Source organism: Pyxicephalus adspersus, chromosome 2, assembly GCF_032062135.1.
Source record: "Pyxicephalus adspersus chromosome 2, UCB_Pads_2.0, whole genome shotgun sequence".
Lineage (NCBI taxonomy): Eukaryota > Metazoa > Chordata > Amphibia > Anura > Pyxicephalidae > Pyxicephalus > Pyxicephalus adspersus.
This window is the reverse complement of record NC_092859.1, coordinates 27,275,793-27,299,725: the sequence shown is the minus strand read 5'-3', so window position 1 is coordinate 27,299,725 and position 23,933 is coordinate 27,275,793. Positions and strand designations below refer to the sequence as shown.

Genomic DNA, 23,933 nt, shown 5'->3' with positions numbered 1-23,933 from the left:
TTAGTAGAGGATGATGATGATGGAATTCCCTGGATTAATTCCCATTGCACTTATAATTTGGGCACTTGAGATTTGGGCACGTGACCAGGGTCCCAACGTGACCTTGCCTGTTGTTTAAATAGAAGTGCTTTGGGTTCTGATTATGGATGGACTGGATATGTAACATCAATATGCTGCAAATAGGACAATTGCCAACAAGCAGTTAAACACATATACACACTTAGCTGGGGTCACACTTGTGGGTCAGAGGCAGACCAGGGGGAGTGGTTAGAGTTATATTAAAGTCACATACAATAGTAGCAAAGTCAGTGTGTAAAGTGGAAAGCAGACACAACAATGGCCCTCAAGCCAGACTCCTATGTTGTCCTGAACGATGGCCATAAAATGCCAGTGATCGGATTTGGCACTTATGCCGCAGAACAGGTAAGGTGCTGCGATTCCCACACTATGTACACATTTGCAACAATTGCCGCAATGAAATGTTCATTAGTGATTGTTTCCAGTAACAGTATGAACAAATGAGTGCTGTGCAGACTGTGCTGTTCATAATATGGAGAGGGAAGTACAAGAGAAGGGAATCCTGCGGAGGCCTATTCTATAGGCAACACCAATTGCAGAATCACTGGGGTCACCTAGGGACAGCTGTACAAACACTAGATTTTCTTTATCATTGAAAATCTGGGATCTTTGCATAGTTTTACATGAAATATTAAACCTCTTTGCTACTGAATGAACTAAAAATAGTGACAACCGTTGAAAAAGAATCCAGATATGTTATGTACAGTCTGAGTACATATAACAAAGGTTATGTATTGTGATTGTATTGTTTATTGTTGATATGTATCTGCATGGCAGGTATTATAGATAACATTACAGGAGATTAAAGTGGAGCAGTTTAATTATCCTTTACAGGTACTTAATAGAGGTGTTGGAAACATAAAAAATTCTGACCCTGATTCAAAAAGTGTATTTTTGTTTTTGAGTTGCACTATACCTGTCAATAAGTGGTGTAGTAATGACAGATCAGAACTTGGATTTTTCAAGTCACAATTACCTCTGATCAGAACTATCAAGCTGCCGCTAATGAGATTCTGGCCGGTGACTTCTTACTTTGCTCAAATGCAATGAAATTTCTTTGCAAGCATAGCCTGATCATTGTAGTCTGATTCTTCAAGCTTTTATATTTTTCCAATAATTGTATTATATTTCTACCAATAAAGGTCAATATTTAACCAATAGAACTGACAGACGAAATTTGGGCTTTCACCATGAGTGCTCATTCACACCTAAACCAGCGCACATTTATTTAAAAATGAAAGGGCTAATAATGTGTTACAGGCTGGATTCCTGGATGAGAATAGTTCAAAAAGACAAAAAGTTTATAAGAATGGGGATTTAAATTGTTCAATTTCTACCTCGCTGCGTTGAGACAATTTACAGTGTAGCTGATATACTCGCAGGAGTAATATATGTTTACATTAAAAGAATTACTTAGCTTAGTGAATACAATGAATTTGTTCTGACTTTTGTTATCTGATTATGTGCAAATATTTTTTAAATTGTCTTTGCATGTGATTAGTTATTCTTTGCAATGTAAATTTTCACCTGTCATTTGTGAGTGAAAAATCCACTTTGCAGAGTAAACTTGTTCTACTAGATAAGCCGCATTGTTTCTCTAGGTTTTCCATATTTCAAACACTTATGGACAAGAAAGCAATTGATTTCATCTTAAAAATTAACTGGACTAAAGAGCAGTGCTTAGGGCTGGTTGGGGTAAGATGGACCCAGCATTGTCTGCCTATATCCTGATTTACCGGTTTGAAAGCCATTCTTCAAGTACATTAGATGGGCAGACATTGACATTGTGTATTGCCTTGCAATGATCAGTCTGTGTGAGTGTGAATATATATATAGATCAAAACAAAGCAAAGACAGAGATTCAAGCAGGGTTTTTGGCACAAACAGTGTATTCAAACATATATACAATGTTTATAATAAGATTTGACACATGTGTAAGGGTCCTAGCATGTAGAACACAAGACCACTTATACTCCTCTGATCTTGCATACAACTTTAGAACATTTGTCTTTACTCTACAAAACCATATACAACTCAAGCAAGTAACCAACGCATGCTGTCAATAATACTCCTGAAGAAGCCACACTTGGTGAAACGCGTCAGGTATATCCAACAACATGCTTTTATGATCAAATACTCTATATGGTTACCAATATATGTGCTGATGAGTTGTTATATGTGTAGTGCAAATTCTTGGCCTATGTTTGAACCCCAGGATACTATGGTGGTACAAATCCACCTTTGATTACTATGTATTGTATTAGGTAATCACAAGATTTTATTGCTATTGCCAACCACTAGTTTTGTACAGTGGCCCTTCAAAACTGTCAAATCTTATTATAAACATTGTATATGTGTTTGAATACACTGTTTGTGCCAAAAACCCTGCTTGAATCTCTGTATTTGCTTTGTTTTGATCTATTGAAAATATAAGAGTAGGCACTTTTACTGTCTTCTTTATATTATTTGTGATATACTGCCACCAGTACATATTTATATATATATATATATATATATATATATATATATATATATATACTGGAGGGAGGGCTGGAGTTTGGCTTTAAAGTTTATCCAAAGTTTTGGAGAGAGTGACCGTTCCCTAAAAGGTGAGGTAAAACCCAGATGTTTGTGTTGTCACTGAAACACAACGTGGATAGTCTTTTCTCATGAGGACACCCAGTCTAGGGATAAATGCGTAAGACTAAATTGCCCTCACTTTGGAGAAATTCCTTTCACTTTCTGTTCACATGAAGAGAAAAGAAATTTCCACAATTGGCCAATGTGAATGAAAAAAAAATACTGACAGGAGAGCTCCTCATCAGGACCTCTAAAGGCAAAATGGCACAATTTCCTTATAATTTATCTTTTTGTCCCTTTTGTTTTTTTTCTGCAGTACACAAACGAGCAGGCTGAAGAGTCCACAAAGGTGGCCATCGATATCGGCTATCGTCATATTGACTGTGCTTTTATTTATGGCAATGAAGTGCAAGTCGGCCACGCTATCAGGGCAAAGATTGCAGATGGCACAGTAAAGAGAGAAGACATCTTCTATACAGGAAAGGTAAATGAAGGTTTCTGTAAGATTGTATTTATTACACTTTTAGCCACCAATTTAAACAGCCTATAAACATGGAAGACAAATTAGTGAATATTTATCGTTATAACTCCAAAAGTTTAAATAACTGAATAAGTTTAGGTGAAGAACATTGCCAGTTGGCCATATTGTCCTTTGTTGCCCATTAATCTGAATGCCGTTGCTGTCATCTCTAAGTCTTTGACGTCCAGTTGCATGATGACAACTCTAAGTCACTGCCTTTTCTGCACTTTAAAGAAATCTTAGTGTAATTGGGTGCGATTGTGATGTGTTGCAGATTTGGCCCCTGGGTCAGTGCTTGACACCCCTGTGTTAGACCCTTGTGGAGGGACCACTGCTTCCACATAGAGAGCAAAGTTCTGCATGCTGGCAAACAACAGTATTTTTTGTTTTTGACAACATCCCTTTACTACCTCAAATCATATTTGCTGACCTTTTTATTTTTATTTTTCAAGCTTTGGTCTACTTATCATGCCCCTGAAAGAGTCCGTCCAGCTCTTGAGAAATCTCTACAGGATCTTGGGCTAGATTACATTGATCTCTTTATAATCCACACTCCTGTGGAATTTAAGGTATGTACACCGATCATGCATGTACTGGTCTGAACAACTATTACAGGAGATTTAGTAGAATACCGCGATTAACTGGAAAAACCTTGTAGTGTAATTTGACATTGTTGTTTCTGTCTCACCTTATTACTGAAATAGTGTACATAGTGTTTTACTATACATTTTCTGTAATTTTCTTAAGTATGTTTTTTATGTGTATTGATTATTGATTAAATAGTTCATATTTACAGTCACTGGTGGTCAGATTCCAGGCTAATTTGCATATATTCACAGGGTAATCCTAATCCTTCTGCTAAAATAAAGTCTATTGCTCAAGCCTCAATTACATCTTCCGCTGAAGGTTTTAGAGCAATTCATCACTGTTGGTGCTATATACTGCCCATAAACCTGTAATACAATCTTAAATTTCACTGTTTAGTACATGGTGGAGAGTGCAACATACTATACTATATCTTTATGGCCAAAAGATTGTGGACACACAACCATCCCATCTGAATGACCTTGTTGACTATTCCACTTCAAACCTTTGATCATTGATATTGAATTTATTCCCAATCCCATATATTTCCCTTCCCTGACTTTCACAATTTTTCAGATTGTGACTTTGGGAATTTGAGAATAACAGCCAAAAGAGCATTTGCAAGGTCAGGTACTGAGGTTGGATGAGAAGACCTCACTGGTATATCTAAAAGTGGGTCATTCGGGTTTAGGTCAGAGCTCTGTTCAGGCTTATTAAGTTCCACCAAAACTAAATGGTCAAACTATGAAGCTAGATATTTACACAGAAATCCTGGAACAGAAGGTCTTTCCCTAAACTGTTATCACAAGGTTGGTAGTGCTCAACTGTCTATAGTATCTATGTATTCTGTAGCATTGACAGTACCCTTCACCAGATATACTCCAACATTTAGATGGGCAGCTTTTCGTTATATACGATATTTGTGGGGGTTGTAATAGTGAGAACTCATGGAGTGCCTAGGTCTGCACCCTTGCTATGTCCACCAACCCTTCTAGCTTCTATTTGTGATAGAGAATGTAAGATGTGGAGCTTGGACTCACAAACAACCAAAACTTCCAGAAGTTCTGAAGTATCTCAGTGCTATATTACATGTCCCAAATAATATAAAAAGACGAGGCCACACTTTGCTTCAATATGTTTCGCACTATGTTTTACCTATATTTTAATAAAACCTTAATAAAAATGTTTAATTTGAATTTAGATTTAATTTAATTACAGTATATGCTTTCAAAATTGCAAGTAAACTAATACTGTACTTATTTTTAGAATACAGAGAAATTGTTTTAATGATTGACAATGACAAGTTTATTCAGAAGACCAATGTGAGTTGCACAGAAGTCATTTGGCTTTAAAGTTTCAGTGTTTTAAGTTCAAGAAAGTTTAATTTTACAACAAAGTTTTATTTTATTCATACTATATGTTTAATTTAGTATTTTGATTATCTTAAGACAGGATGGTTAATGTTGAACTATATGTATTTGTAACATTAATCAGTAAACATAAGAATAGCTAACTAACAATGCCTGTTGTCTATTGACTATATCTATCTTGGCTATTATTATTAATATTCAGTGTATGTATATGAACATTGTCTGTTCTCCCGTATTCCCCCCAGCCTGGAGATGAAGTATTTCCCACAGATGAAAATGGAAAAATGATTTTTCACAACACCGATATCCGGGATACCTGGAAGGTAAGCTAAGAGATTTGGTCACTGATTCCAGCTCATCCATTTTAGTAAGGGAGGGCTTTAGGTATAGGTTCATTCAATCAGCAAAATCTCAGATAAGCTTTAACGTAGTAATGTGACCTTGAAAGAATTTTTCAATACTCCATATCTTTAGATGCCATTAAAATTATTTCTGATGGTCTTACCATGAAGGTCTTTGTTGAAGCCTTTACTGTTAATAGGTGACAGTGTTCTGTACCTACCAGTTGTGCTACTATTTTGTCACACAGTAGACAAGTTAGCTTGGTTAGGTTTCAACCTAAACAGGTACAAAAGAGTGTTTAAAGCCCCTGCAGTGTTGTAGGATCTTTTAAAAAGACGGTTTGCTCTTACACAGACATTAGCCTTAGTGACACCAAGTAGTAGATTATTTTAAACATGGCTGGACCACTGACTGGATACACAAAAATAAAATAAGTTCTTGTTAATAAACCATAATGTGGTATTATATATTAAGTTAAGAAGTGTTTCATTTCCTTGGGTCATATTTTTTTTGATCATAGTATGAAAGTTTTGACTTTCTCTGCAATATTTGTAGGTTTAGGATTACTGAGAATGTAAGATGTTTTATCTGTGGGTCTTGTTATAAAGCTAAGCATGTTATGATAATTTGTAGGCTTTAGAGGCTTGTAAAGATGCCGGACTGGTCAGATCTATTGGAGTCTCCAACTTTAACCGCAAACAATTGGAGCTGATCCTAAATGCTCCAGAACTGAAGTATAAACCCGTCTGTAACCAGGTAACTATAGGGAATACATGGGGAAATATTGTGGGGAACAAAGTCCATGTTAAGGAGTATCAAAATAATATTATTGGTGTGGGTTATCATTCATGGTATGGTATACCTAATAGGTATTGGTTACATTTAAATTAAATTACAGAAAAACCATGGAGTGCATGGAGTGCAAGGAGAAAGCAAAGAAAGAGGTTTTGAGGCTCAAGAGTTTTAAGTCAAACTATGAATGTAATAATATATATTTACTTCATATATAACAAGGTCATAAAAATACATAGTTCACAAACCTAGAACATGTAGTAAATTGTCTTGCCTGGTTATGCTTTACAAGAAACACAGAAGTAAAAATATTATTGCAAGTTAACATAACATGTTCTGTTAGTTACACCTATTTCTGTTCTGAGACACAGAAATGGGGTGTTTACTGGACAAATTGTTGCTAGCATGAACAGTAGACAGCAAAGAAAAATGAGAAAAGGTAATAATATAATAAGACCGTATTTTGCGTATACAAGTCCCCGACACGTTTCGCCCAAATTAGGTGATATGACTTTTTACAATTTATGGTCTGTGTACACAGAAGGAATATATATCAGTGACAACTGGAAATCACAAATAACTATACGTAATAAATTGTTATGTGCAATGATGGTTATATTGCAAATTGATGTTTAAATTTTCAATAATAGTAAGAAGAGATACAACTATGTCAGGTATGGGGTCCTACTTTATTCTCATATGTATAAGAAAATTATAGGATAGTATAAAAAATAGTACTTACAGATGGTATATTGAGTAGATGGTATATTAAGTAGTGTTGATACACTGAAATATTATAATTAATAATAAATAACTTAGTTGATCTGTTTAGAGTGCAGACGTAATAGTATGTAACATTCATAGAGTTGAAACATTAGAATCATGGTATAGGGGTATATGTACTTATCACTGACAAGAGAGTCAAGGTATAGGGATTGTTAAAAAGTAAGTATATTGATCTTATGTAAAATATAATGGCTTACCAAGTAGGATTCATTTAAACTAACAAAATTGTTGAGTACCAATTGAGAGGTTAGGGTGAATAAGGGTATTCATCCTGTGGTCTTGTGCTTATAAAAGGTTGCAGGTTGTATATTGAATGTATAGAAGTTGAAGACCTATAGAGTAAAAGGGAGGATGTTTATTTTCAGTAAATCATGTGGCAAGAAATCAGGAGAGGGCTATTTGTATAAAGTATATTAGTATGGTATCTTATATCCTATACAATGTGAATCTACCATATAGTTACATTTAGTTAAGAATACAGTGTGTAGAGGGTGAAAGTAACAATTAGAATGAAAATTCCTGCTTACCCGCAAGTTGTGATTGTTGCATAGTCAAATGCTAGCAAAGAAATGGTAGGAAGTGCCTTCAGTGTTTCTTATGTTGGATCTAATAAAGCTTCCGTTACTCAGATCAGCTGCTGCAGGTGTGTGCATACATCAAAAGTGCACGTGCCTGCAGTGTGAGGAGAGAAGAGAGATACAGTTACCCCCGGCCCCGGGCTGACCAGGCTCCGTCACAGGCCAGGGGAAGCTGACAATGCAGCTTCCCTGAGCCCGGGAGTTGATGTGATCCTAGTCTGTGTAGAAGCCCAGGCCCCACACAATGTGGCGCCCCGTCCATCGCAAGTCGTGCCAGTGAAAGTTACCTTGTAAGGGGGACATGATTGAGTCCTATTCCTGGGTCCTATTACTCACCTAAATGGGGACCCATATAGTACCATTTAGAGTCATATAATGAACCGCAAGTCGGTTATTAATAGAAGGGAGTGTTCCACACTTGAGAGGATTGCAATATAATCATGATTGGTAGTAATACAATAATATGAAATCAATGATAGTAACATTCACATCCAAACAGTAGAAACTTTTAGAGAAGTACAAGGAAAGTATAAATGCATATAAGGGTATATTACAATTGGGAACAGGATAATCAGTGCACAATATGGTTGTACATACGTGATTATATTACAGTATAGTATCATTATAATTTATAGCACTAGTTTGTCACGTCGTTAACAATGACCAAATCAAACAAACAAAGCAAAGCAACAAATCAGAATATAATTCTATAAGGTGCAGTGCAAGTACAGAGGTATTCAGAGGAGCTCATAAACATGATTTGAAGCTCAAAGTATCATTTAGGCCTGGCGGTTTATGTGCTTGTAATTTAAAAATCCATTTGGATTCTCTTTGGAGTAATTTCTTATCTATATCTCCACCACGAGGATTAGTGGGAATATGGTCTAGACCGAAGAATTGGATCGCTGAAACATCAAAATTGTGTTTGCTGCTAACATGATGGCATATTGGCGTAATAATTTTACCCACTTCAATGGAATAAACGTGTTCATAGATACCTTTTTTAAATGGGCATTTTGTTTTGCTATATAGAAAGCTCCACATCTACATGTTATAGATAGATTACATTTGAAGTATTGCAGTCTATATAGTAAGGTGATTTATGGGGGGTGCCATTAGGTGATGTTATACTGTTAGAAACTTTAAATGAAGCTTAATCTGTAACGATAAAGCCTTTAGCATTAGTGAGAAAGTGAATTGTATTTGAATAACAGGATTTAGGAGAGTAATCCCAACATTTGTAGCCTTGTGGGAAACTAATCATTCTTACTATTGTCTGAACAACAACAAAACCACTAACAGTTGTGTAGATTTCAACTGAACAGCATGTGAAAATATTTCTTCTGAGGGGTAGGGAAATAATTAGAAACCCTGTAAATCTTTTTATCCCTGACTCTGTTCACACTGTAGACATATCTCTCATTTCTGATTGTGGATACACAACGGAAAGTTAACAGAAATCCCTACAAATTTTGAGAGTTGCCGCCAGTATTCACATTTTGGGGATTTTCCGTCACCTTCAGTTGTGGCGACACCTGTACAGTTTTGGACGTTCCATAACTTAGTTGGGACAAGTGATGCAGTAATAAAATAATAAAAGTTTTAGTCTATATAATGTTCAGAACACTAGCAGTTCTTCTCAATGCTTGCAATACACGCTTGTAATATATGCTGCCCTTACAGGTATTCTAGTACAATTAACTCTACTCACAGCAGAAATCGATGACGTCTTCTTTACAACACAACTCCTGCGAGTACAATAATGCTAAGCTTGCTGTCCCCACAGCAGAAGAAAACAGAAATTCTTGACCCCTAAGATATCATATCTCAACAGCAGAATTTGGTCACATCAATGATCTTTTAAATAATCAACATTATCTGGAAATGAAATAAATGATGTTTTGAATCTAAACAACAACACTAGGACATAATGTGAATGCGTAAAATGCATTTAAAATCCCATCTACAGATTTGACATCCTCTATTTGACATTTATTATATTTTTCCTTCTGTTTTCTAGTTGGTCATATGAGAAACAAGGTCCTCTTCTCTGATGGTAGATAGTCTTCAATGCTGCATAGAACGGTCCTGATGTCATCATTTCCTTGTTCTGTAGCATTTTTTCATAAGCCCAAACAAATATGACAATGCTCTTTCTCATTATAGCCTGATCAGGTTTGTGATCACCTGGGCTCACATAAAGTCAGTTGTCTGATGCTGAGTACCATTCACTGGAGAGAGCAGGTAGTGTACTGGAGATGTCATAAAGAAAAAGTTGACTTAAGAAGTTAAAGTTGCTTTTTTCTTTTTGATAGTGGTGGGGTAACTATACCATTCAAAGCTAGCTTTAATTGTGGATGGACTTTTTTGGGGCATTTTCCTCTAAAGCAGTAAAATGTTTTGCTCTGCAGGTGGAGTGCCATATATTCCTCAATCAGAGTAAACTTCTGGAATACTGCAAATCCAAAGACATTGTACTGGTTGGGTACAGCGTTCTGGGCTCCAGCAGAGCTGAGAAATGGTAAGTAGTTCACTTTTCTATAGTTTCCAATCAAAGGCCTCTAAATATATGTTATTAACTTTTTTTTTTTAAACATTCTTCATTTAAAATTTTTAAAAAAACAGGGTACAATAAAAACCGGGGAGGAGATATAAGATATCGCAGGATCAGTATTAAATCAGATAAACGGGCACATATCGACATAACAACCTTAATAGCAATCCAGTCATGTCATTGCAAATTTGTAACAATATTACAATATAAATTAGGAAGTGCAAGTACAAATAAACAGCATAATAAACTGTATTTAAAGAACAAAAATGAGATAGCAAATGTAAGCTGTACGGGGGAGGGTACTTATTAACTTTTTTAACGTGGGTGGGTGTCCGAAACTAATGATGCATATTGATTAGGAGATCTGCTTACCCTTTTTTTCTAAAAGGATAGACCAAAATTCTCCCAAAGTACTGGAAGATCCTGTTCTCTTAGATGTTGCGCAGAAGATTGGACGGTCCCCGGCACAGGTGGCAATGCGATGTTTGCTGCAGAGAGGGATTGTTGTCCTGGTAAAGAGCTTTACTGCAGAGAGGATCAAACAGAACTTCCAGGTGACTCAAATATGGCTGTACTGACAAACTATTAGGAATCCTGATTACCTAAACAAGGGGGGAAGGATGTAAACATACTCCATTTTAAAGTCCAAAATTGGGTTTCTTTCCATTTAATAGAAAATTGCAATGCGCTCCTGGGGATAAACTCAAAAACGCATTTGTAGATGCTGAATGGAGAATAGAAAGCACACATTTTCAGCATCAACAATGTATCTAATCATCCATCGCTGTTTTCATGTAGACATCAGCACTACTATATTCCATAATCCTGATGAAGGGGGCTACTTGGAACTTTCAAAACACTCTGGATATTTTTATTGACACTAGATATATAAAAAACCTGGATATACAATTCTGGATTGGTGAGCTCAATTTTTGCATAGGCCTAGCTTAAATTCCCATAAGTAAGAAATCTTTCTGGGAACTCATCCACACTGCAAAACTCAACCAACTAAAACCACAACTATACCAGGAAATCCAGATCCCCTCTACTTTTACTAGCATCACTTAAAAATCCACATCTTTGTAGAGATAACGTAACTCAACACAGATTGTGGTATTAATGAGACTATAGATCCATAAAGCAGAACTAAATCTAAAAATTAAAAACAAATTGCAACTAGACAGGTCCAAGGACAAACAATGCTGTATTCTGACAGATCTGGAAGATGTTGGTAAAACAATTATGCATCCCTATATTCAATATAAGGACCTGATTTTGATTATGTTCCCAGGCTTTTGCACTTCTCTGTATAGCAGAGCTGACTGTGGGAGGGAGAAGCAACACAAGGTGCTGCAGTTCTCATGTTCTATCTAGGCTGTGGTAAAGAGGAGGCAGTTTGGGGAATGTTCTTAATTAGGCAATTCTGTAACCATTTATATGTATTTAGGTAGAAGTTTTTTGTATGTGGATTGTTTTTTTCTATTCTATCTATTGTTCAGTAAAGACATTTTTAAAGAACTGCAATTGCTGACATGTTTGCCTTTTGGATTTGTGCAGTGTCACCAGACAGGGCAGGGCTGTGCTGCTTGACAGAGCTTTGTAAATAATAAAACTTAGCTATGTCCTAAAGAGTACCTAAACTCACAGTTTTCACTTTACATAAAAGAGTAGACAACCCTTTTATGTTAAGTAAAAATTCTGTGTTTGTTTTTTTTTTTTTTAAAGGGTGCAGCACCACACCCTAATTCTCAATCGCCTAGCCAGTTGAGAATGAATTGGAGCGCAAAGCCCCCCGTAAATACCTACTTCAGGCATCCCAGGAGGCTTCTGTGCATGTTCCTTCTGGGCAATGAGGAGCCTTTTTGCACAAAAATAAAGATTTGCCAATCTCTCAGAGAGATAGGCAATGTTTTTTTTTCATCCTACGTCACTCGATCCCGCGCCTGGGTCCGGTGACATAGGGTGAAGAACAGAAAAAAGAAGAGAAGGCGGCGCCCGGAGCGCTGGCTCACCCCCGGAGTGATCGGACTGCCTTGCGGAATTAAAGCTAAGTTTTTTTTTTTTTGGAGTTTCGGGTTTAGTTTCTCTTTGATTTGTTTTCTGTCCCCTCCTAACAAACCTTTGTAGTTTAATATAGTTTTGTTGTTTTCTTGAAGATTTTTGACTTTGAGCTGAGTGCTGAAGACATGAAACGGTTGGATGGCATTAACAATAACATAAGATATTTCAGCCTTGATAGGTATGTAAGAACCTTTTCTGTAGTTTGTGGAATTTATAGCATTCTTGGATCAGATTTACTTTGTATTCAATTTGAACCAATCGCTAAACCTTAAATACAAATTTTAAAGGGCCATTCAGATCATTCTTAGTCATGTACAATATGTCAAAACAGCTAAATTGTATGGAACTTTTGCAGTGTTCTCTGTCTATTCAATGAAGGGAATGTATAAAACTTTTTTCTAGGAGTCAGTGCACAGGGAGTTAAGGTTCCTCACTATTCCTGTATAATGAACAGAGCTGTGTAATATGTTATTATTATAATAATAATAAGATCTTGCTTTTCACTTGGGCAAGCTCTGCACAATAAAATGTGATTAAGGAATCTAAGAAAGTTGTGCATTGGCTGTTAGGGCCCCTTCCAACTAATGTGCTGCATTACCTCAACATGCAGCAATACACAAGGCAAGTGATGATGAACTGGGTTATTGTTCATTGTAAAAGGGAACTCAAATGCATTTTTGACTATGAGCTACAGTAAAATGCACATCCATGCAGTTGCTAGGCATTGCGGTTTGAAAAATGTACAATATGTGCATTCTGCAGCCTCTTCAAATGAATGAGCTGTCTAAACCCAATGCACTTTTTTTCATGGCACATGCAGCCATATTGGGAATGGGCCTTCCTCGCTAAAGACCTATGCCAGATTTTAACCTCAGGTGCAGCTGTCAAGTTTATTTGTGAAAGGTCTAATAGCTGGGAAGAGCCAAATGAGTGGCTGGCACCTGGAATCAGTCTGAGTACAGAGGACTGGACCTGTTTGCCTTGATGTATACTGCACATCCATTGTTTGGGGTTGCTCAACAGTGAGATCTCACCCATATTTAGAAATTCTGATCTTGTCCACCTGGATGTCTGGGTGTTTCAACAATCTTTATATATTCCAATTTCTTTTTTTGCAAGCCAGGAAATAAATAAAAATTCAAAATGTATGATGAGAGCCCCTCCCAATAGGGACAGAAGGTCCAAAGTCAGGAACTGGGCTCAGAGATCTCTCCAATACAGTCCCAGAAATATAAGAGATTGTCAGGAGGTTTACCTCTTTAGCATCTACCAACAAGACAGCGAGTGATGTAGGCCAATGGTAACTACACAAAATGAAGATAGTAGTTTCACATCATACTATTTTTTAGAGCTTTGATAATTTGCAATTATTAAAAAAAGAACTCAAATACAATATTAATTAGTGTATCTTTTTCTCTACTGTCTTTTAATTGGAAGGAATCTCCCAAATATCCCTATCACGATGAGTATTAAAGTATCAGGAATCTCAGCCTGCAACAATGTCCTCTTCTGATATGGTCGGTTGTGCCTGTCATTCCAGTATAAGAAAAAGACAACGCCAAACACTGATGTCGCAGTGCAAAGAATTATGGTTATAGCAGCAAGATTGATAAGAGAGTTGAATTTTTTCAATGAACGTGGATATTTAATAATAAAATAAAGTTTTTGTATGATAGAAGCCTTACTTATGAGTTATCTGTGAGTGTTTTATCTATTAAGTGTCATGTAATCTCATTCTGTGACTATTCGTAGCCACCAGAAGAATTTCGGTTACAATGTACATCACTGTCAACATCAAGCAAAGTTTGTAGGTTACTTTAGCACTGGAGATATTTAGTACCACAACCTTTTAGTACCCACATGCCAATCCAGTTCTTGTCTCTGGAAGACCTGTGACCACCAGATCCCCTGCCAGCTTTTTGCAGGTGTGCACACATGTATGCTCTCTATACAGCGCTTTTTCTGGCTCTGTCTTATAACCCCACCACCACTCTTTTAATTAACTGCCTCCTATCTGACCCCTTATTGGTTGGTGGGGAATTTACCTAGGGCTGACCCATAACCTGTATGTTCCGTTAAACGTCTTGGTGTGTTCCTGTTTGTATCCCATTACCACCTTCTGACTGGTCCTTCTACCTCCATAATCTCTTCCCGATCTGCAAGTGTGCCAAAATGATGCTTCTTCCTCCTTAGGCATGGGGGTCTTATTTGAATAGGGCTTTGGTATTTGACTTTCACTGAGCATAGTGTTACAAGGAGAACAAAAAAAAGTCTGAGTTTATTTGCTATTTTTTGGTGAAATGTGGAATTTGATATAGGCATTTGGCAAAAAATGTAAAAAACATAAATAAATAATGAAGCGATCTTTACCAAATTGGCAGTTGATGTTGAATGTGTGGAAAAAACTATTATTACCAAACCAGTGTTGAAAAAACTTATCACCATTTGGTAAAAAGATAGTGCCAGTCAACTCCGAAAACGGGACATCACCTGTAGTCCTAGGGGACCACACATAACATATATATGTAATACTACAGAAGGCCATCAGAGACAGCAGACAACGGTCATTAAGCCCAAAGTAAACAAAGCTGAACATCTCTGATGTTTAGTGGTTGGATTTAGCTCTTACATTTTTTGTCTTGATAATCGAAGATGTGCCTTGCATCTGTCATCTGCTGCCAGCTGGATTTACCAGGCCGTATACTATATTTGTCAATGACTTGCTGGAGATTTACGACAGGTAGGAATTACAGCTCAGGAAATTAAGCTGGCAGCCAATAGCAGACTGTCATTGTCATTGGTTGGATTTGCAGAATTGTATGTTTTGCCTTTAGTAGGCTGTTGACTGGATTCAATGAGCCACACACGTTACCTGCTGGTAATGAGGTTTAACTGTCTAATGCTAAGAACATAAAAGCACTCCACCAGAATATAAAGTAGAATACCCCTCCCCCCTTGACTTCAGAGGAGTTTTAAATTTGCTTTCAAATCAACATAAACATTCAGACAAACAGAACAGCCAAATATGACTAGAACTAATTACATGGGGTGGAAGCGTGTTCACTCCAGGTCCAGCCATCCAACAAGTCCAGGGTGCTTTATGTTGCCCACAGACTGCAGGTTAGGCATCAGGGATCTAAGGGATTCCTCAGCATCAATGTTTCAGGTATTCCTGTACTGATTAAGGCATTGGTATCCCAATTACATTTTGCTAAAAATGGTAGCTGCAAGCGTGCAGACCTGGGAACTCAGAGCAGAGATCTCAGGTTCTAAGAGACTTTAGTTACAAAGCTAGACCTTTATGTTTAAGAATGGTATTGTCTGCTGAATCTAATGAGATTTGAAAATGATATTATTACTCAAAATGTTCTTACATATCTTAAGTAAAGATCCTGTTCCATATGCAAAAACATTGTGAAAAAGCTTAATGTAGGACAAACTGTTACAAACAACACACTAATTGATGGCTGGACTGATCCTTTAATATTTAGAACAGACAGCATTTACTAAACAGACTCTCAGTCTATTAGAATGTTATTACAAATTAAACATCACATAATCGTGGTATAAATCCTGCAAATTCCCAATAAAAGACAAACACACTTCTTTTTGGTCAAATGGCCAGCAGACCTTTATTATTATTATTATTATTAATATTATTAATAATGATATTAGACCTTTAAAAATTACATGCATTTCTCTATATCATCATAATAATGAAATAATAATACCAAACAAAAATAACACCTAACAAAGTGAAATCTTAATCAACAGAACACAGCCCAAATGTTTCTTATAATCTTTCAAGGTTGCCAGTCCTCAATGGCATCCACAACACCAATTTGGGATCTGTGCCAACACGATATTGCTGCTCCCAGCTGCAGCATCACCCACCAAGTCCAACAATCTTATCATCTTTCTCTGTACTGCAAGGGTTAAAGGAAAGAAACACAAAAATGCTATGAATTTACAGAATAATGAACTGTATTTTATTAGTTTTATATCATCAGTTATTATAAGTGTATTTTTCCTAATCAGCCCAGTCTATCACTATATGCAGCAGTGAAGGCTAGTGACTTCATTCTTCAGTAATCATCATGAAATGGGTACTTTGGATGGTCCTCCCACCTTAGGATTAAAAAAAAAGAAATGTCGTGTAAAAAAAAAAAGCAACAGCATTATGGCAGCTTCACTAATAAATTGCAATTTTGTTGTATAAACTTAGAAGGTGTTAAGTGGGGTCCTCACATGCAGATAAATGTTTTGGAACCTTTTTCAGGACATTAATACTGCCAGCCAAGAATCTCTGCTTGTTAAACAAAGTTTGCCAAAGTATATTAGGAACAGAGAAAGTTATCTGTGCTGGGCTTCCTGAATTAGGATACTCTCTCCTGGGCATTCTGTAAATTCACAAACCAATGTATATAAGATAAGGAAACTGGCAACTCCTTAGGATTGAGGGTAGAATTACAGTTCACTTCCCAAGAAGTGTTGACAGGCTGACTTTGTTTAATATAATAGACCTTAGTGTAAAATCTGTACTGTCAAGCTGCTTTTAACAGCCTGTCAGTGTTTTCTTTTTCTAGCACATAATACAGCTCAGTGTACAGTCTCAGCATGATTTTGTGATGGGACAGAGTAACTCCCATGTGCAAGAGTTACCTCATCATTACCTGGAGACTGAAGATGGCGAAGGAACCTGAAAGAGCTCTAAATGAAGATGGAAGCACCGGTCATAAAGGGGTGTCATAAAGGAAGTATACAAAATTATACTTCATGGAAAAAAGTTCCTTAAGCCCAAAACTAAAATTTTTCTTTGGCCATGTAATTTCTCCTTAATTGGTTATGGCAACTAACTGAACAAGATGAATACTAGGATCAAAATGCAAATCACTAGCCAGGCTGAGTCAATTTAACTGCTAATATATGAACAAACTAAGTTTCTGGTTATAGATACTTACTGTCGACTTGCTATATAACGCATGTTTCTGTTTGAAGCATTTAGAGTCTTAATTTCTCTTTCACTCAGTTGGAAGTCAAAGATCTGAAAAACAAACAATGTGGATTTACAAAGCCAGAAGGGGTTGCTTGTCAAATACTTGGAGACAGTTAGGGGCTAAGAAACTAGTAGAGAATTGTTTGGATCCTCTATATCACCAGAAGTAGTGGGCTCCCCAAAGAATCTTTGGAATGCATGTTCCATTACCTGCAGATTGGATCTGATTCTCTCTGGTGTGTAGCTCTTTGCAAGAACCACAATCCCTCTCTGCAGCAGGTACCGCATAGCCACCTGGGCAGGTGTCCTTCCCAGTTTTTTAGCTATATCTTTTAGCTTTGGATCTTCAAGCAAAACAGGTGAGTTGGGTTCAATCCTGAAAAAAGGAACACTTGCAATTACCAACAATTCTGCTTTGATTCGAAGATCAAATACATAAACATCATATGCTTACCATTTCTCATCCCGGCTGGAGCCCAGCACGCTGTATCCCACCAGTACAATGCCTTTTGACTTGAGGAATCTCAGCATTTTTTCCTGGTTCAAGTAGATGTGGCATTCCACCTGAGCAGCAAATTATACCTTTAGTACCACATAGAAACTTTTAGTAGTCATTACACATACAGCTCTAAATATCCATGTTTCCTGCATTCCGTATAGTGTCATATAGCTAGCAGTTATACTAGCTATACACAATTAAATTACCCACAAACAGAAAGTCATTAGTGGTATTCCATATTCAGCAAATCCTTTATGCACATTTCAACACATTAAAAAAAACTTTAAAAAAATATTTTCCTTTCCATTCAAAAGATATTGTGATTCCAGATGATTATCCAGATTCTAAGATAATTAGTATTCTTAGCTTACCAAAACTTAATAAAGTATAACAGATCTATTAATATGCATATTTTGTTTTATATGTTTTACACAATATAATACATTTTCCTAGAAATCACAGATGAACAGAGAAAAGCATAATAGAAAAAATAAGTTTTTGGTGATACCTGATTGCACACAGGTTTGTATTTGAGTCCAGGCATATTGAGGATCAGTTCTATCTGTCGTCTGTTGAAATTGGAAACACCGATAGATATAACCAGTCCAGCATCTTTGCACTCTTCCAAAGCCTAAAAATGAGAACATTTTGTGGCAGAGATACAATCATTTAACAATACAACGATGATTTAATTCTGAAAATACTGTATTACCAATCCAAGCAAAGGCTCAACCTCCCTATGTAATATGCCATTTATAGGTGTAGTCCAGAGGGTTAAGCTACTTACTGCTCTATTTTATGTCTTGGGGACTAAATGGTGAGACATTCTGTTTGGTTCATGGCTCCATTTCTGCCCACCAAGGACTCTTACTTTTTGTTTTAATAGAGGTGTTTGCAGGCTCCATAATACAGAATTAATAAAAGTCCAATAAAACACCCTTTGTATTGCTTTAAGCAGCTGTGGATGCCAGAAATACCTCTAGGGTTTCCTGAGAGACACCATATACCATTGGATGATGTAAAGAGTACCTATCAGTACCAAAGTTAGCGATCTTGCTCAGTGAGTAGAATGCATTTATGTGTTATCTCAGGGTGATATAATGAGCAAGATTTGTCCTCCATCCAGCTTTGTAGGTTCCTATTAACCTGTAAAGTCATCTATTTTAGTGGTAACCCAATCAGAGGGTCTGGGAAGGAGTAGACCAGCACTTGACACAGCCAAGAAGATAATTAGGATCGTCAAGCAAACATCCAAGACTATCTTAAGTACAGTATATGGATTCTAATAGAAAGAATCCATGATTACATAGGTATGGGATTTTAATTCTGCCCTTGAATTAATATGACTTACAAAAAATCTTGTTGATGATCAATTATCAAGATAAAGTTTAATAGCTTATCGGTTTATTGTGCACATTTTCCATAAATTACTACTAAAGAGGGCCCCGATGAAGTCTTCTGCGAAACTACGTTGGGCATGAATTTAAATGAACCATATTTTTTTAAAATTGAAATTCATTGAAATTGATTAATTTATTATCAAGGTAAATGCTTACTTTTATCGATTCACCTTGTAAGAGATCTTTTTTATGGAATGTGACATTTTTATTGTATTTATTTTAATAAAGTTTGACTATGTATTATTTGCCATACAAAATTCCAGCTTCTTTGACTTCTTCTCTTTTATAGTAGTTATATTTTATTTTTGTTAGGCATATGTTATTATCAGATGGTTTAGGGAGCAATTTAGACCCCAATACTGTCCAGCAAACTCTTTAGATAATCTTAAAGCCCAAATGAACATATTAGATCTGCAAAATACATTTGCAGGTACTAGATCTATGATGCAACTAACACATTTTGCTTTATGCACCTACAGCATAATTAACTAATTTAAATTAAAAGTTCAGTTGGCCTTCAAATTCACAGAGATCTAAAATGTGTACTTCCTTAGATTCGTTAGATCTCTATATATTCTTTACATATCACCAGTCAGAATCAGACTTTTAAGGCAGAACTAAGTTCTTTTAAAAGCTTTTTCCTATTCACATGTTGCATTTGTTTGCTATCCAGTTTGGCTGCTCTACATCCTTTTGATAGTAGGGGAAAGGGCAGTGCCCAGCACTGGAGCAAATGACTATGGAAATACAAACAATTCAAAGAAAAAGGTTTTGTTTTGTTTGTTAGGATTTTTGAAAATATCCAACCTTGCATAGGTAGTTGTTTCATGTTTGGTGAAACTTAGTTAAGTAGTAGTTTGAATTGCACCTTTTACCAAGTATGACCAACTCAGACACCATACAGTACCTTCCATGTGTCCCGGATGTCTGTGTCATTATAAATTAATTTTCCATTTTCATCTGTAGGAAAGAGATCATTTCCAGGCTATATTAAAAGAAAACATATAAAACTATATTAGAATTATAAGACTTTAAAAAATAAATAGAAAAGGGCAGATAAACCTAAGAAAAAGGCTGGGTACACATGTCAAATGGTTCTCGTCCGATCGTCTCAGAGCCAATATCGGACGAGTATCTGGCGTGTGTAGAGCGCTCATCATTCATCGTCTGAATAACTTTCCTGGCAGATCCACAGACAATGAATGACGATCGATTGCAATGCATCGTGCAGTCGTTGGTCATTGGAACGGATTGTGATAGTAACTCTCCAACGACAATTAGTGCACGTGAGTACATAGCCTAACATATCAATCCTGTTCAGCTGCTGCTCAACCACAAGCTGGCCCAAATGGTCCTCCAGCTGATTTGACATGATGCAGAACAGCTGAACTGGTAATTTCAGCTGTCACACAGTGATACCTTCTTTCTGGCCTTCTGGAACTGGGTGCACACCGACCCTCACCTATAGGGTTCTCCATAGAGGCAAGCATGTAATTGCATGTGTGGCATGTAAAGGCATGTGTGTTTGCCCTAAGCTAAAATATAAATTTTGGACTACAATTCTTTACCCTGTTTTGTATCTGCCTGTAAAGTGGAATAATAATAGTCTGTAATAATATACAATAAAAAACTGTCCTTCGACTCCTATTTGTCTATATAGGTATCATTCCTGCCCCTATTTCACAGTACTGTAGTGTTAGTGGAAGCCACATTGACTGAGTAGGTCTCAGTACTGTTCAGAAGGAAAGCTGTATGAAAAAAAAGTATTTTGTTGCTTACAGCCAATTTAGCTATCACTAAAAGTGTTCATGGTTTGTTAATACAGCAATTATAGGCTTTTTCTGTCTTCTTCACAGCAGGATCTCAGCCCAACACACTTCCACCCAGGCCTCAATAAAAAGGTGTAACCAACCTGTTCAACCTTTTACTTAATACAAAATGTTGTTTCTAGAAGGAATAATGGAACAGAGGAAAATGTGTGACTATAGTTCTGCTGGAAACTGTATAATGATAATTAAATAATCAGACACCAGGGACATACAATTATGGCCAAAATTATTGGCACCCATGTATTTATGTCAGAAAATGGTTGCAGTTGCAAAGGCTTTGGTATTGTCATTTATTTGTTTTGTTGGCTCTGAAAGAACTCAAAAATACAGAGAAAAAAAAAATCTTACAGATTCCACACAAAATATGAAAAATGGCCTACACAAAGTTATTGGCATCCTCAATGTAATACTTGGACACTGGATCCTACAAAGCATTTGTAATTGCAACAATTTTCTGGGAGAAGTGATACATTTTTTACATATCTTTGGCCATGATTGTATTTATTATTTATTTATTTATTTATATCCTTTTTGGTTATCTGCAGTTATACATATCTGTACTCTCAGTCTATAAATATAAGTTTGTAGCTTATTATCTTGTCTTGTTGTAAGGAGGGAGAGTAGAGGGAAGGTCCCAGATTTAGTAGGTTTAACACAAAATATTGTTTTTGTAGGAGAACTGTAATGAATAGCTAAGTAGAGGAGGGGGTCTGAGAGGAACACACACTGATTATGCATTCCATTCTTCATTTTTATCAACAGTTACTGACAGGAAGACGGAAATAAAGCTTGACCCCATATTATTGTTAAATGATGGAAATACATTAACAGATTGTGTTTTTAAAAACTTTGTCTTGTTTCAGAAACTTAAACATAACCTAATTCCCTTTGGCTTTCAGTAGTTATAATCCGAGTGCTACCATTTCTGCCCCCTACTTCCAAGTAACTTTTTGTTTGTGAGAATATTCAGGTCCAGTTTACCCCATTCATTCTAAAAAAGAGAACATTGTACCTTGCCAATGCAGAACTGCACATTCACAATACCACACTACCATGTTTTTATTTTTGGTATCCCAATCAAGTGAATTGTCTGGCTTAACCCATGTTACCACATGGTGTATGCACTGCTAACACAGTACAACCATCCATCACAGCTTTGGCTGGACACATTTTGTCATGTTCACCTTGTCTGGCCACTGCACGTCACATAAATTTATCCTATTAGTTCAGGTAATCACTGTCACTGGATGATGGGAAATCAAAAAATTCATAGTTATTAGAAGAAAGAAAAAAAATAAATCTTCCAGTTGACAACCGTGACATCTGTCTAAAGGTGGCCACACATGTAGTGATTTGATACTGAATTATATTCAAGTGATTGCAAACCCCAAGGGCCTGATTTATTAAAGATCTCCAAGGCTGGAGAGGATACTCTTTTCTTCAGTGAAGCTGGGTGATCCAGCAAACCTGGAATGGATCTGGTCCAGGACTGAAAACATTTGCAAACAGTACAACATACATTATTGTTCTGCATTTGGAGATTAATAGTTCAATGTCAATTTATAAATGTAAACCATTTATCAAGACTGATCATTTAATTATGATTGGTTCCCATTGCATAGATGAAGATGTAATTTTAATTTTCACTTACACATTTTTTTATTGTTATCAGAAGCTCCTAATTTGATATACATTGCATAGCAATTTAGTGTGGAGTTTATATAATTAATTTTGTCATCAGTTGTAGATATTTTATTGATCAGAAGCAATTAACAAACTCAGCCTGGAAGAGTCAAGTGTGATCTCTTTAACTTGATTGAATGGAGGGTGTTAGGTTTGCCATTATTAATAGGTTTGATCAGTAAAGTTGCATAAATTACTGATTGAATAATCCTATTCATACATATGTGACCACCATAACAAATCATTTTACAATACAGTTCTGATGTTTATTACAGGTATCTTATAAAGGGTAAATCATTGTAGCTTGTAGGTACTTTATAAAACCATATCTATACATTTTTGGTCCCTTAATGTGTCTGGAGGAACTTACCATGAGCTCTATAGGGCTGTGGATTAGGTAAAGGTCAATGTAATCCAGCTGGAGAGCCTTCAAGGACTTTTCTATAGCTGGACGGACCAGATCTGGGGTTTGGAAGGTGGACCAAAGCTGTAATAAAAGATTGACAAATGGCAACGGATGCTAACATTTACTCAAGAAGATTTTACTTAAAGTTCCCTGCTGGCAAAAAGCCAATATACTCTCTTCTCCTACCAAGATTGATGGATGAGTGTGTCCCCCTCCATGCTCTATTCATAGGCGTCACTACAGGACTCAGCAGTGACCTTGGGGTTGGAACAAGGAGCCAGGGCAAGCCCTGAGAGACACAGGGTGCAGGGCAGGAATGGAGGGTAAGTAAATGTAAGAGGCACTGGCTGTCAGAGGTTAGTATATTATCTCCTTAACATCCAAATTCAGCAATAAATACCACTGACAGGATATAAGCTAGATGGGTTCACATGTATAAAGAAATAAAATGACTCTAATGTTAGGCACTGCTGGGTAAAATGCAGAAATTCAACCACAATGGATTATGTAAATGGATATTTATGTAACTTTTTCAACTCCCTCACTAGAGGTTATTGGAGCCAAGACCAAATCTCGAATGCATTGGTTGATTTGACGTCCACTAACCATGACTATTTTACCTACCTAAATAATTTTTATCTTGCTTTTAAAAATAGACATAAATGTTTAATTTAGTTTCTCCTAACAATTTCTAATCAATATTTTGCACTTTTTGATTTATTTTTTTGAACAATTTTGTTTCTTTGGGTGAGACAATGTCATCTGCAGGATGGAGAAGTTTGTTTCTAGTTCTAGTGATCACCATGTTTGCATGACATCATATGACTTGGAATTACACTGATTAATTCCTAATGTTCATAGAATAGGCTGCATC

The 23,933-nt window shown here is 36.5% G+C and overlaps 2 protein-coding genes across 4 annotated transcripts in view; one reads left to right on the top strand and one right to left on the bottom strand.

Moving 5' to 3' along the window:
- LOC140323244 (aldo-keto reductase family 1 member C3-like) overlaps window positions 1–13,921 on the top strand; it is a 54,580-nt gene extending 40,659 nt beyond the window's left edge. The window contains exons 1-9 of one of the 2 annotated variants that reach the window (XM_072400149.1): window positions 327–423; window positions 2,975–3,142; window positions 3,631–3,747; window positions 5,379–5,456; window positions 6,109–6,231; window positions 10,043–10,152; window positions 10,574–10,739; window positions 12,342–12,424; window positions 13,684–13,921. In XM_072400149.1, coding sequence (XP_072256250.1) covers window positions 337–423; window positions 2,975–3,142; window positions 3,631–3,747; window positions 5,379–5,456; window positions 6,109–6,231; window positions 10,043–10,152; window positions 10,574–10,739; window positions 12,342–12,424; window positions 13,684–13,759 — 1,008 coding nt within the window. In that variant the 5' untranslated portion in view covers window positions 327–336 and the 3' untranslated portion in view covers window positions 13,760–13,921. Of the gene's footprint in view, window positions 1–326; window positions 424–2,974; window positions 3,143–3,630; window positions 3,748–5,378; window positions 5,457–6,108; window positions 6,232–10,042; window positions 10,153–10,573; window positions 10,740–12,341; window positions 12,425–13,683 lie in introns of those variants that run through there. The other variant, XM_072400148.1, reaches the window with a different exon arrangement.
- A 1,928-nt stretch (window positions 13,922–15,849) lies between these two features.
- LOC140323243 (aldo-keto reductase family 1 member C3-like) overlaps window positions 15,850–23,933 on the bottom strand; it is a 14,910-nt gene continuing 6,826 nt past the window's right edge. For both annotated transcript variants that reach the window (XM_072400146.1, XM_072400147.1), the window contains exons 3-9: window positions 23,024–23,140; window positions 20,049–20,126; window positions 18,250–18,372; window positions 17,697–17,806; window positions 17,453–17,618; window positions 17,208–17,290; window positions 15,850–16,374 (exon numbers count right to left, since the gene is read on the bottom strand). In XM_072400146.1, the coding sequence (XP_072256247.1) occupies window positions 16,332–16,374; window positions 17,208–17,290; window positions 17,453–17,618; window positions 17,697–17,806; window positions 18,250–18,372; window positions 20,049–20,126; window positions 23,024–23,140 (720 nt within the window). In that variant the 3' untranslated portion in view covers window positions 15,850–16,331. The remainder of the gene's footprint in view (window positions 16,375–17,207; window positions 17,291–17,452; window positions 17,619–17,696; window positions 17,807–18,249; window positions 18,373–20,048; window positions 20,127–23,023; window positions 23,141–23,933) is intronic.